The 12,959-nt window shown below is 38.9% G+C and overlaps 1 protein-coding gene across 1 annotated transcript in view; it reads right to left on the bottom strand.

The window, feature by feature from the left end:
- Window positions 1-12,959, bottom strand: part of ARHGEF6 (Rac/Cdc42 guanine nucleotide exchange factor 6) — a 146,898-nt gene that overhangs the window by 55,462 nt on the left and 78,477 nt on the right. The window contains 2 exon segments of the mRNA XM_006172377.3: window positions 1,744-1,839; window positions 5,823-5,917. Of these exon segments, the coding sequence (XP_006172439.3) occupies window positions 1,744-1,839; window positions 5,823-5,917 (191 nt within the window).

The raw sequence follows: 12,959 nt of genomic DNA, 5'->3' as shown, positions 1-12,959 counted from the left end.
CAATAACAGTTTTACCATATTCCTTACTTTTTTTTTACATTTTCCCTCATTAAAGGGGAAAATATAAAAATTGTGTATCTACTTTATGATTTGCTATTCTTGCTTAGTGAACATCTTTCACATCAATCACCTAGATCCTACTGGCATTTGAAGGGGCTTCAAGACTCTCTACAGTGGGTTCTTTCTATCTTCCTCCCTGTCCTATCAAGCTCAAGAAAATCACCCATGTCCCCGCAAGCTTAAGAAACAGGCAATCATGCCAATTTCCCTATAGAGATAAAGGTTGCCAACTTCTCCAAGATACATTGCTTAAACATTAATCTTGCTGGACAAGTAGATGTTGTAATGGTTATGTAGCTGAACTCCTACATAGCCAACCGCAGTTCAAGTCCCAGACCCGGCAGCTTAAAACTCATGCTGGGGGACCGGGAGGAGGACAGATGTTCAGTTTTATGCATGCAAAACATGAGAGATTTATGAGATGCGGAGATCATTGGAAATAAGAGTCAAGTTCAGGAGTGAGGTGTGAGCAGGTGATATAAATTTGGGACTAACTATCACTGAGATGGTATTTAAAGCCCTGAAGCTGAATGGGAACAAATAGATTAAAAGGAAAGAGGAGGACGAAGAGCTAAACCTTGAGGTACTCCAGCATTTAAAAACTCAGGGAAAAAAAAAACCAGGAAAAAAAAAAAAAAAAAAAAAAAACTCATGCTGGGCACATATGTGTGTGTGTCCAAAATCCCAAGAGGAGAGGAGACTAGAGGAGAAAGGATTGTGGTGTGGTCATTCCTCCTGTCTCTCTGTCTCTCTGGCGAGTGCACGCACCCATAGCAAAAACCTATCTTTAAAAACAAAAAAAGAAAATTAATCTTGATACAAAAGTATTATGTATTACCTGATGATCATTACAGTTTTTGCTTTAGTTATGAATACCTCAACAATCTAGCTAACCATCACAAGTCTGTTATGATTCACATAAAGATACTTTTCTCAGACGAGGAGGTGGCATTGTGGTCAAGGCGCTGGACTCCCACATGGCCAACCATGGTCGAAGTCCTAGACCTGCTGACTTGAAAATTACACTGGGCTTGTGTGCATGCGTGCCCAAAATCCCAAGAGGAGAATAGAGGAGAAGGGATTGTAGCATGGCCATCCCCACTGCTGGTTGATTTCTCACTTTCAACCTCTTTCTGTCTCTCTCTGGCACACACATGTACCCTATGGGAAAAAAAGAAAAAAAAAAACACCAAAAAAAAAGATATGTTTTCTTCCTCTACTTTCTATGTGTTTCAATTCTTAATTAAATGTAATAGATACAACCAGGAGTGATTAAAATAAAACAAACTTGTGAAACTGAAAGAATAATCTAAAAGGCCTTTTTGTAAGTAATTTGTAATGTACAAAAGAAAATATCTAATTGATGCTGAAGGCATCATCCATGGGTCATTAAGACCTTATGTGTCTTTTATACTGACCAGAAGCAATAAATTGATGTGATTTTTAACTGAATTCATAGATACTTTATTAGATATACAGCCCTGGTACAGGGCAAGTGGTCTGACACTGTGAACATCACCACAGAATGCATTTTCTGTATTGTTACTTTGTTCTAGACAAGGCATCAAAGCTATAACAGATACATAAAGTCAAGGGCACTTCTCTAAGACAACAGTTAAAAATGAAAACAAGATGCAAACAGCAATGTTGCTGGCTACCTTACCAGAAATATGCCACACTTACTTTGAACATTCCTCCAAGGCTTGGCAGAGGGTTTGTTGAAATGTGCACACTTCTTCGAAGTTTCCCAGTAAAGATGTGAACTCCACAGTACTTAGACTGAAAAAACATATGTAGTTTTAGTTCATTGAACTTGAGGATGACTTTAGTTAGCTATCTCTAGTCTACTTAGCCGATGGTTTGGTAAAATCTGGCAAATGCAAGAGAAGCAATCCCTGTATTTTGCTTTCTTGTTTACAGCAACTCTATGGTCTGAAGCAACTTACTTAAGTTTCTTTCCTTGACTTCCTTTACTTTAATAAGTATATATCCTTTAAAAAATTGAGAGGTCATGAGAGACATTTGGGTATTCTATAAAGCAATAAATGAATTAGTAACAAGTGTTTAATGTCTAAGCATCTAAATAAATAAAATACATCATAGCTAAGAATAAGAGTATAAACATTTTGGAGACAAGCAGATGGCATAATGGTTATGTCACTGGACTCCCATATAGTCAACCGCGGTTCAAGTTCTAGATCTAGTGGCTTGAAACTCACGCCAGGGGCACGTACATGTGTGCCAAAGATCCTGAGAGGAGAATGGAGTAGAAGGGATTGCAGGGTGGCCATCCCCCCTGGTGAGTGATGTTTTGCTTTCTGTCACTCTGTCTTTTTCTGTATCTCTGTCCCTTTTTGTCTCTCTGATGAGTGCATGCACCCTATAGGAAAAATTTCTCTAAAAACAAACAAACAAACGTTTGAGCACTCTCCTCCAGAGAAACTGGAAAAGTAATTGAAAGATAGTATATATGTTCATATAATTCATAAAACAAAACCAGCTTTCTCCTGAATGAAAATACTACAAAATCAACTACAGAAAATGTTAATGAGACAAAGTAGGAGCAAAGAAAATAGTACCTAAATTTTGTTTAATCTGCTTTGGAGTAGAGAGGAGTTAAACTGAACAAATTTTTTTTAAGATTTTTGCCCTAGGGTGTACATGCTTGCTGGAGACAGAAATAGTGAGGGGTAAAGTGAGAAATCACACCCTTCAGGGGATGATCACACCACAATCCCTTCTTCTCCATTCTCCTCTCAGGATTTTGGGCACACGTGCACATGTGCCTGGCGTGCTTTTGAAGTCACTGGGTCCAGGGTTCAAACCACAATCAGCCATGTGGGAGTCCAGTGCCTTAGTCACTACACCACATGCTCAGGGCCACTGCATGATGAGTATTCTTACCCATTCTTCCCCTAGCAAGCAGTAAACAGTCAATCCTCATTCAGCACCAAACACCTTGTGCAAGAACTTTACAAATAAGAACTCATTTTAACCTTACAACACTATTAGAAGTGAGGACATTCAGGCACAGAGAAGTGAGGCGATCAATCAAAGTCACAAAGCCAGTGAATGGCAAAGACAGAATCGAACTCAAACTTTCTATCTCCAGTGTTTATGCTCTTTACCATTTTTTGAGAAAAAAATTTTTTTCTTAAGATTTGCTTTAAAAAAAAAAAAAGTGTTTGCCACAGTCATTCTCTTGAAGCACACAATAATATTAGGGGAATATTTTCAAAAGAATACTTTTTGCTGACTGATAAAGAAAGGGAAGACCCAAACAAACATTACCAGTAACCCCTAGAATATAAAAAGCTCCCAGTTCCAGTGCTTTAATGCCCTTCTGAACCGCAAGTTGGAAAACCCCTACTATGGGTGTCAAAAACGAAACTTTCAGCCAGTCGGCTTCCCTAGCTGTTGCTTTCTCATTGCAGCAAGAACCCGAGTTGAGTGGAGGGCTTACTAGAACCTGACTGGGGGATTATTCACCCACTTCAGAATGAGACAATAGACAGCCTGGTTAGGGATCAACAAGACAGAGACTACTGGAAATGTACTGTAATGGCATTCTGAATTTCTTTAGAAACGCTGCAGGTCTGACTCAGGGTCTCTCACCTCCTCTGCCCTGGCTCTCTTCCTTTCCTTTCCTCTCACTGTCTTTTGATTGCTAATTAGTCCCTCCTTCATTTAAAGTCTTCCCATCTCTGTTCTCAGGGTTACCACTTCAGTTTTCCCCTCCTCTGCCTGTCACCAGAAAACAGAAAGCACATTTCACTGAGTGGCAGCAGGCAGTGGATCCAGCCTGGCCATTTACTGGCTGGGTGCCGGGCAAAGCAGTAAACTCTGGACTTCAGTTTCTTATCTATTCAGTGAAGACAGTCATTTCTCCCAGGGCACTAGACCCAATGATTTACTGAGGCTCCATTCATCTCTAAGAACTGTGCTTCACAGAATACTCCAATTTCACATGATAACAAAAAACACTTTGTTGTTGATCATGTTTAAACTCTTACAACATAGGAATACAAAACCCTGTCATACTGAAGACAGATTCCCATAGCACCAAATAATCAAGTAACCAAGTGGAAAATTTGGTAAAACATTATTTAAGCAAACATGATTTGCAAAAAGTTTAAAAAAAAAGTGAAATATATTAAACTTACTTAAGCCTTAAGCTGATCATTCAAACTACCTAGCAGAAGTAAACTCTGAGAGAAAAGAGGAAACTTTTGTTCTCCATTATATGGGCTGATTGCTAAATTTTCTATTTGGCCTAAAGGTTATGCTTTCCAGTGAAATTTAATCAATTAAAATAAAAACACAGATAAATACAGTTAGCTACATTTCTAAATATGCTGTGCCTTCAAGAATAAAAAAGTGGATGGTCAACGTTTTCTTTCATGAAAATTCACTGGGTCATCAGTAAAGTCATGGTGCATTTTTGCATAGAAAACGCAGAAAAATACATCGTGACTTTTCTGACCATCCAATAGTTTTCAATTCAAGCCTTAGACAACCACTTCAGATATTTTGGGGGGCGGGGGGGAAGGTTTTCGCTATAGGGCGCGTACGCTCACCAGACAGACAGAGACATAGAGACAGAAAGTGAGAAATCATCCCCCGGGGGGATGGCCATGCCGCAATCCCTTCTCCTCCATTCTCCTCTCGGGATCTTGGGCACGCACGCACACGCGACCGGCGTGAGTTTTAAGCCACCGGGTCCGGGACACGAACCGCGGTTGACTACGTGGGAGTCCAGCAACATAGCCATTACGCTAACTGCTGGTTCCCACCACTTCAGATTTCTAAGACATGAATAAGGTTTTAGGGCCAGTTGGAGGAGTGGAGGTTACAGTGGCTGGATCCAACATGGGTGACAGCTTGGTTCGAGTCCAGGACCCAGCTTGAAAAACACATCGAGCATGTGTGTGTGTGTGTGTGCCCAAAATCCCAGAGGAGACTGGAATAGAGGGGACTGTGGCATCCCCTGGGAGTGATTTCACACTCACTTTCTCTCTAGTTCTCTCTATCTCTCCCCTCCTTCTCTCTCTCTCTCCACCTCTCCCCTTTTCTTTTCTTCTTTTCATTTCTTTTCTTCCTTTTTTTTGAGAGATTTTTGCTACAGGGCATGTGTGCTCACCAGAGACAGAGAAACAGAAAGTGAGAAATCACTCCCTGGAGGAGATGGTCATGCCACAATCCCTTCTCCTCCACTCTCCTCTTGGGATCTTGGGCACGCACGCACACGCGCCCAGTGTGACAGAGCATGGGAAAGAGGTTCCACCCGGGCAAGCAAAGGTCAAAGTGAGCATATGAATTTCCAGTTTATATGCTTTCTGAATAAAAGCACCAGGGAGTTCTTTCTCTGTAGGGTACTGAGTTGTCAGAAAAGTCATGATGCATTTTTACATAGAAAAAAAACCTCGTGACTTTTCAAACAACCCAATAAAACCAGACATGACTTTTCAAACAACCCAATAAAACCAGACACAATGCTTTAAAAACATGCAATGTATAAATTGTAACAGGCAGGAAACCAGATCTGCTCATTCCTTCCACAGCCAGAAGTGAAATAAAGCAAAGCTCTCCAAAATCATCACCTTGCATAATTTCTATTGCCTTGACCATGTTCTTCAACAACCTGTGATCTGTGGAAATTCTGCTAAAGGGCAAAATCAATTATTCTGTGCATAAGAGTAGTGGTTCCATATGCCAACATTATCTTGCTTTATTTAGTGAGAGATTTAAAATAAAAACCTTACTTGTTATGGGATTGCAAGGGTCTTAAGTAAGTAACAAGAAGATTCTGAAGTTCCTTAGCATACTCTTTTTCAGTGTCCAAGATGTTCTGCAACACCTATGGAGAAACAAAGTACAGGGTATTATAATTGTCAAGACAGTCCAAGATAAAATATAGTTTTAGGGACCATCAGATGGTGTAATGGTTATGTCACTGGACTCCCATGTAGTCAACCATGGTTTGAGTCCCAGACCCAGACGTTTAAAAGTCATGCCGGGTGCATGTGTGTGTGTGCCCAAGATCCCAAGAAGAGAATGGAGGAGAAGGGATTGCAGCATGGCCATCTCCCCAGGGGTGATTTCTCACTTTCTGTCTTTCTGTCTCTCTGGCGAGCACACACACCCTATAGCAAAATAAACAATATATATACACATAGTTTTAAGTATTTGAAGCAAATGACCAGGAGGGAAAGAGTCTTATTAGGCTAGTACTGTAAGTAAGGAGCACAAACTCTGAATACCCTTTGTTTCAATCTGGCAAGTGATTTTAATAATACATAATAATATATGATAATTGGTTATATTGTATAACTCAAAAACAAAGTTTTTCATAGTTACCCATAGCTGGACATTTCATTTACACAGTACTGTTCAAAATGCTTTCATGAACTTTAAATAACTTTGTCCTCGGGATGGGTCTCAGTATACAAAGGATCATCATCCCCATTTAATGGATAAGAACATTGAGGCTAGCTACTTAATACATAAAGATTCTGGGACCAGCAGACAGCATAATGGTTACATCTCTGGACTCCCATGTACTGGACTAAGGTTCAAGTCCTGGACCCGATGGCTTAAACTCACACTGGGCATGTGTGTGTGCGTGCCCAAGATCCCAAGAGGAGAATGGAGGAGAAGGGATTGCAGCATGGCCATTCTCCCTGGGGGGTGATTTCTCAGTTTTTGTCTCTCTGACTCTCTGTATCTCTGGTGAGTGCATGCACCCTATAGCAAAATATCTCTCCCTTAAAAGAAAAAAAAGATACAAAGATTCAATGTCGCAGGCTAGCTCCATGGCACAGCAGCAAGGCACTGCTCAAGATAAGTCAGATAACACATGGCAAAAGCAGTTTGAATCCCCTGCCCAGTCTTCCTGAAACACATCAAGCACAGGGGTGAGTGCCCAAGATACAGATGGCTGGAGGAAGATGACTGTGGCATGACCAGACCCTACGGAGGATAATATTCTCTCTCTCTTGCTCAACTTCTCTATCTATATATATATAATAGATAAATTAATAAAGAAATTAATTAAGAAAATTAATTTTAAAAGTCAGTATTACAATAATTTAAGAATAATTGTGATATAAAATATCACAAAATATTTTTGTTTAAGTTATGTTTCCAATAAGACCTTTAGGGAATGAAATCTGAAAATACAGTGAATTTTTAAGCAGAGTTAAAAATGAACTTTTAGGGGGCCAGCAGGCATGGTGGTTAAGATGCTGGACTGTGTCTGGTCAAATTAAAATAAATAAATAAATAAATAAATAAATAAATAAATAAATCTTTTTTAAAAAATGTGGACTTTTAATGAAGGTTAAAATCCTATAGGCAATACTACCAACATATGGGTCATCAATTTCTCTTTTCCTGGCAGTTCTAAAGTCATACTGATTTCCCAGCCTCTTCTAGGACCAGGTACAACCTTCATTTGAAGCTCTTAGAGATGACCAAGTTAGCATTTCAGTGTATTTTCTATCTTCTAATTCATTCAACAAAAATTGACTTCCACTCTTTTGCAGAGAGAGAGACACTTGAAAAGGGATTACAAGACAGAGTGAAGCGTTCCTAGCCAGAAAAAGTGCACAGGTCTACCAATATGTACCAATACCGCAGACAGATACTCACAAGACAGTGCATGATGACTTGCTTTTGAAAGGTGGAGTGGTCGAATAAAGTGGAATCCCAGGTGACTGTGGGCTTTCAGGGAAACAGCTGGACTAGATGGTGATAGCCCTGACTCTGCTACTAACAGGTTGCTTTAGTTACAAGGCTTCCCTTGCCTCACCTCAGATTGTGATATTTCATCTACCTCAGAGACCATTGTGAGGCAGTAGTGACACACTGTACAGGTAGCTGCTGGCTGAGTAGGAAACAGCCCTGCCAGTTTTAAGGGGTTAAAAAAGGGTTTCTCAATGGCAGCACTACTGAAATTCCAGACCACATCATTCTTTGTTGTGAGGGAATGTCCTGTGCATTCTAGGAGATTTAGCAACATCCACGGCCTATATCCACCAGATGCCAGATGCATCAAACTCCCCTACCTCAGTTAAAATAAAAAATCTTTCCAGACATTTCCAAATGTCACTTGAAGGGTGATATCACTCCCAGTTAAGAATCACTAGCTTAGAAGGACACAGGACACAGAGTGACTTCAAAAGTTAGGGGTTAAATTATAGTCACTAATCCCCACCACTGTTGTCTACTTTCAGTTCCTCTATTCCTCAGAAACTGGAAATATCGATGTTCTCTGAAATTAATCCAGTGATGGAACCTTACAAAAGAAATTAGAAACTACTTTGAGATGAATTAAAATGAAAATACTACATGCAAAGACGTATAAGATGCAGCTGAAGTATTTAATAAAGGAAAATATATGTAACTGTGAATGCCTACATTCAAAATAAATAATGACACCAAGAAGATGTAATACTTATAAATATCTATGCACCCAACACTGGAGCACCCAAATACGTGAGAGACTGTTAGATCTAAAAAGAGAGATGGACGGAAACACAATAATTATTTTGGAGACTTCACTGTCTCCTCTGGACAGATCATTTGGACAAAATAAACAAGCAAAGAGATACACAATCTAAATGATACCATAAATAAAATGAACTTGACACATATCTATAAAACATTTTTGTCAATGACTAAAAAATACACATTTTTCTAACCTCTAGGTAGAACGTTTTTGAAGACTGATCACATGATAGGGCACAAAACAAGCCTGTACAGGTTCAAATGTATAGGAACTATATCCAGCATCTTTTCTGACCACAATGGAATCAAACAAAATCAACTACAGAAAGAACTCTCGAAAATACACAAACACATGGAAACTAAACAACCTACTCCTAAATGACTTCACAATCACTGAAGAAATTAATACTCAGACCAAAAAATTCCTTTAAGCCGGCAATAATGAACGAATGAGTTTGCATAACCTATGGGACATTGCAAAAGCAGTCATAAGCGGGAAGTGCATAACAATTAATGCATATAAGAAAAAAAATTGGTGGCAAATAGACAAACTAATGACACATCTCAGGGAACTGGATAAACACCACAAACAACAACAAAAATATTGAGAGAAAAGAAATAATAATAATGATTCGAGCAGAAGAGAACTATACAGAACACAAATGAAACCCAAAGCTGGTTTTTGGAGAAAATAAATTTTAAAAAATTTGACACACTGTTAGCTGGATTAATCAAGAAGAACAGAAAAAGGAACCAGATAAATCAGCAACAAAACAGGTGATATTACAATAAACATAACAGAAAAAAAACAAAAGATCATGAGAGAATACTATGAGTGATTATACCCCAACAAACAGGAAAACCTAGATGAGATGGACAAATTTCTGTACATGTATAGCTTACCAAGATCAAACCAGGAAGAAACTGAAAGCTTGACTAGATGAATAACAAGCAGAGAGATTTAATTAGTAATAAATAGCCTCCCAAAAAGAAAAGCCTAGGTCCAAAGGCTTCTCTTCCCAGTACTACAAAACTTTTTTTTTTCTTGGGAACCAGCAGTTAGCGTAATGGCTGTGTCGCTGGACTCCCATGTAGTTGACCGCGGTTCGCGTCCCGGACCCGGTGGCTTAAAACTCACGCCGGGCGCGTGTGCGTACGTGCCCAAGATCCCGAGAGGAGAATGGAGGAGAAGGGATTGCGGCGTGACCATTACGCACACGAGCCCGGTGTGAGTTTTAAGCCACCGGGTCCGGGACGCGAACCGCGGTCGACTACATGGGAGTCCAGCGACACAGCCATTACGCTAACTGCTGGTCCCAATACTACAAAACTTTTAAAGGAAAACTAACCCCAATTCTCCTCAAACTATTTCTAAAGGTCCAAAAGAAGGAAACTCTCTTAAATCCATTCTATGAACTCTGCATCTTCCTGATCCCCAAAACAGACAAGGACATAACAACAGAAAAAAGAAAACTACAGACCAATATCCCTGATGAATGCAGATGCAAAAATTCTCAACAAGATACTAGCAAATTGCATCCAACAACACATTAAAAAAAAAAACAAACTACACACTATGACCAGGTAGGCTTTATTCCATGGATGCAAGAGTGGTTCAACATATGCAAAATAATAAATGTAACATGTCATATTAACAGAAGGAAAGATAAAAATGATATGATCATATCAATAGATGCAGAAAAAGGATTCAATTAAATACAACATCCCTTCGTGATTAAGACTGGCAGCAAAATTGGCATAGAAGGGACATTCCTCAACACAATAAAAGCAATCTATGATAAATCCATAGCTAACATCTTACTGAAAATTGGAACAAGATAAGACTAAAAGAAAAGAAAAGAAAAGAAAAGAAAAGAAAAGAAAAGAAAAGAAAAGAAAAGAAAAGAAAAGAAAAGAAAAGAAAAGAAAAGAAAAGAAAAGAAAAGAAAAGAAAAGAAAAGAAAAGAAAAGAAAAGAAAAGAAAAGAAAAGAAAAGAAAAGAAAAGAAAAAGCATTCAAATAAGAAAAGAAGAAGTGAAATCATCTCTATTTACAGATGATATGATTCTATATATAAAAAAATCCAAAAGAATACACACACACACACACACAAACACACACACAAAACAACAACTCCTGGAAGTGATAAATGAATGCAGTAAAGTGGCAGGATACAAAATCAACATAGGAAAACCTATAGCATTTCTGTATACCAACAGTAAACAAACTGAGGTAGAACTGAAGAAAGCAATCCCATTCACAATAACCACACACACACACACAAAAAAAATACCTAGGAATAAACCTAACCAAATAAGTGAGAGATCTCTACAAGGAAAACTATGCAAAACTTATAAAATAAATTGAAAATGATACAAATAAGTAGAAACACATCCCATGTTCTTGGATTGGAAGATTTAATATAATCAAAACACCAATCCTACCCAAATTAATTTACAAATTCAATGCAATTTCAATCAAACTACCAGAGATATTCCTTCAGAAATAGAAAAAAATAGGAGAAAAGAATAATCATAAAAGGCCCATATCACCAAAGCGATACTGTATAAAAAGAATGAAGTAAAAGGCATCTCACTTTCTGACCTCAAAATATATTACAAAGCTGTGACAATCAAAACAGCACAGTATTTGCACACAAAAAAATAGGCACGTGGACTAATGAAACAGAATAGAGAACCCAGAGAGGCCAGCAGGTGGTGTGGTGGTTAGGGGTGCTGGACTCCCACATGGCCAGCCACGGTTCAAGTCCTGGACCTAGCGGCTTGCTTTCTCACTTTCCCTCTCTTCTCTTTCTCTTTCGCTCTCGCTCTTGCTCTCGCTCTCTCTCCCCATGCCTGGTCAAATTTTTTTAAAAGTAAATAAATAAAGTTAAATAAAATATTTCTTAAAATAATAAAAAAGAATTGAGAACCCAGAAATAAAGCATGAAACATATAGACAACTGATTTCCAGCAATCCTGTGAGGAAAAGAAAATATCTTCAACAAATAGTGCCGGACTCAATATCCACTTGCAGAAAAAAGACACTGGACCCCTATTTCTCACCACTAACAAAAATCAACTCAAAATGAATCAAGGATCCAAACATAAAACCTTAAACTACTGGTGGAAAATGCAGGGGAGACTCTTGGAGACACCGGCGTAGGCAAAGAATTCTTAAATAAGACCCCAAATGTATAGGTAATAATCTTAAAGATAGACAAGTGTGAGTACATCAGGCTAAAAAGCTACTGCACAGCAAAGGAAACAATGATTAGGGTGAGAAGACAACTCTTGGAGTGGGAGGATATATTTGCAAGCTATGCCCCAAATAAAGGACTGATAAACAGACTATACAAGGAACTCATGCAAAAAAAACAAGGAACTCACTTTCAAAAAATAGACAATCCAATAAAAAGATGGGCAAATAGGGGGCCACCAGGAGGTTGTGTGGTGGATAAGGGCGCTGGATTCCCACATGGCCAACCATGGTTCAAGTCCCAGACCTGGTGGCTTGCTTTCTCACTTTCCCTTTCTCTCTCTCTCTCTCTCATCAAATAAAAAAAACTAACAATAACAAATGGAAATAAATAAATAAATAAATAATTCTTTAAAAAAAAAAAGGTGGGCAAATAAGCTGAACAGACAATTCCACAAGGAAGACATATGAATGGCCAAAAAGCACGTAAAAACAATGTTCTACATCTCTTATAACGTAAATTCAAATCAAAATCACAATGAGATACCACTTAACACCAGTCAGAAAGGCTAAGATTAAAAAAAAAAAAAAAGAATAATAAGTGCTGGTGAGTCTCCAGTGAAAAGAGACACTGTTGTAAGAACACTGTTGGTTGGAGACCAGCAGTTAGCGTAATGGCTATGTCGCTGAACTCCCATGTAGCCAACCACGGTTCGAGTTCCAAACCCGAACCCAGTGGCTTAAACTCACACCAGGCACATGTGCATGCATGCCTAAGATCCCAAGAGGAGAATAGAGAAGAAGGAATTGCGGCGTGGCCATCCCCACTGGGGGGTGATTTCTGGCTTTCTATCTCTCTGTCTCTCTCTGTCTTTCTGACAAGTGCGTGCCCTATAGCAAAAACCTCTTCAAAAAAATAAAAATAAAAATAAAAACACTGTTGGTTGGAATGTAAATTAGTACAATCACTGTGGAGAACAATATGAAGGTTCCTCAGAAACCTTCAAATAGGAACCAGCAGACAGCATAATGGTTACATTGTTGGACTCCCACATAGTCAACTATGGTTCAAGTCCTGGGCCTAGAGGCTTAAAACTCATGCCATGCATGTGTGCGTGCATGTGTGCCCAAAATCCCAAGAGGAGAATGGAAGAGAAGGGTTTGTGGTATGGCCATCCCTCCCCCCCACCCCC

The sequence above is a fragment of the Tupaia chinensis genome, unplaced genomic scaffold (assembly GCF_000334495.1).
Source record: "Tupaia chinensis unplaced genomic scaffold, TupChi_1.0 Scaffold000706_1, whole genome shotgun sequence".
NCBI lineage: Eukaryota > Metazoa > Chordata > Mammalia > Scandentia > Tupaiidae > Tupaia > Tupaia belangeri.
Note: the sequence above shows the minus strand (reverse complement) of the source record. Positions and strands in the feature narration are given on the sequence as shown.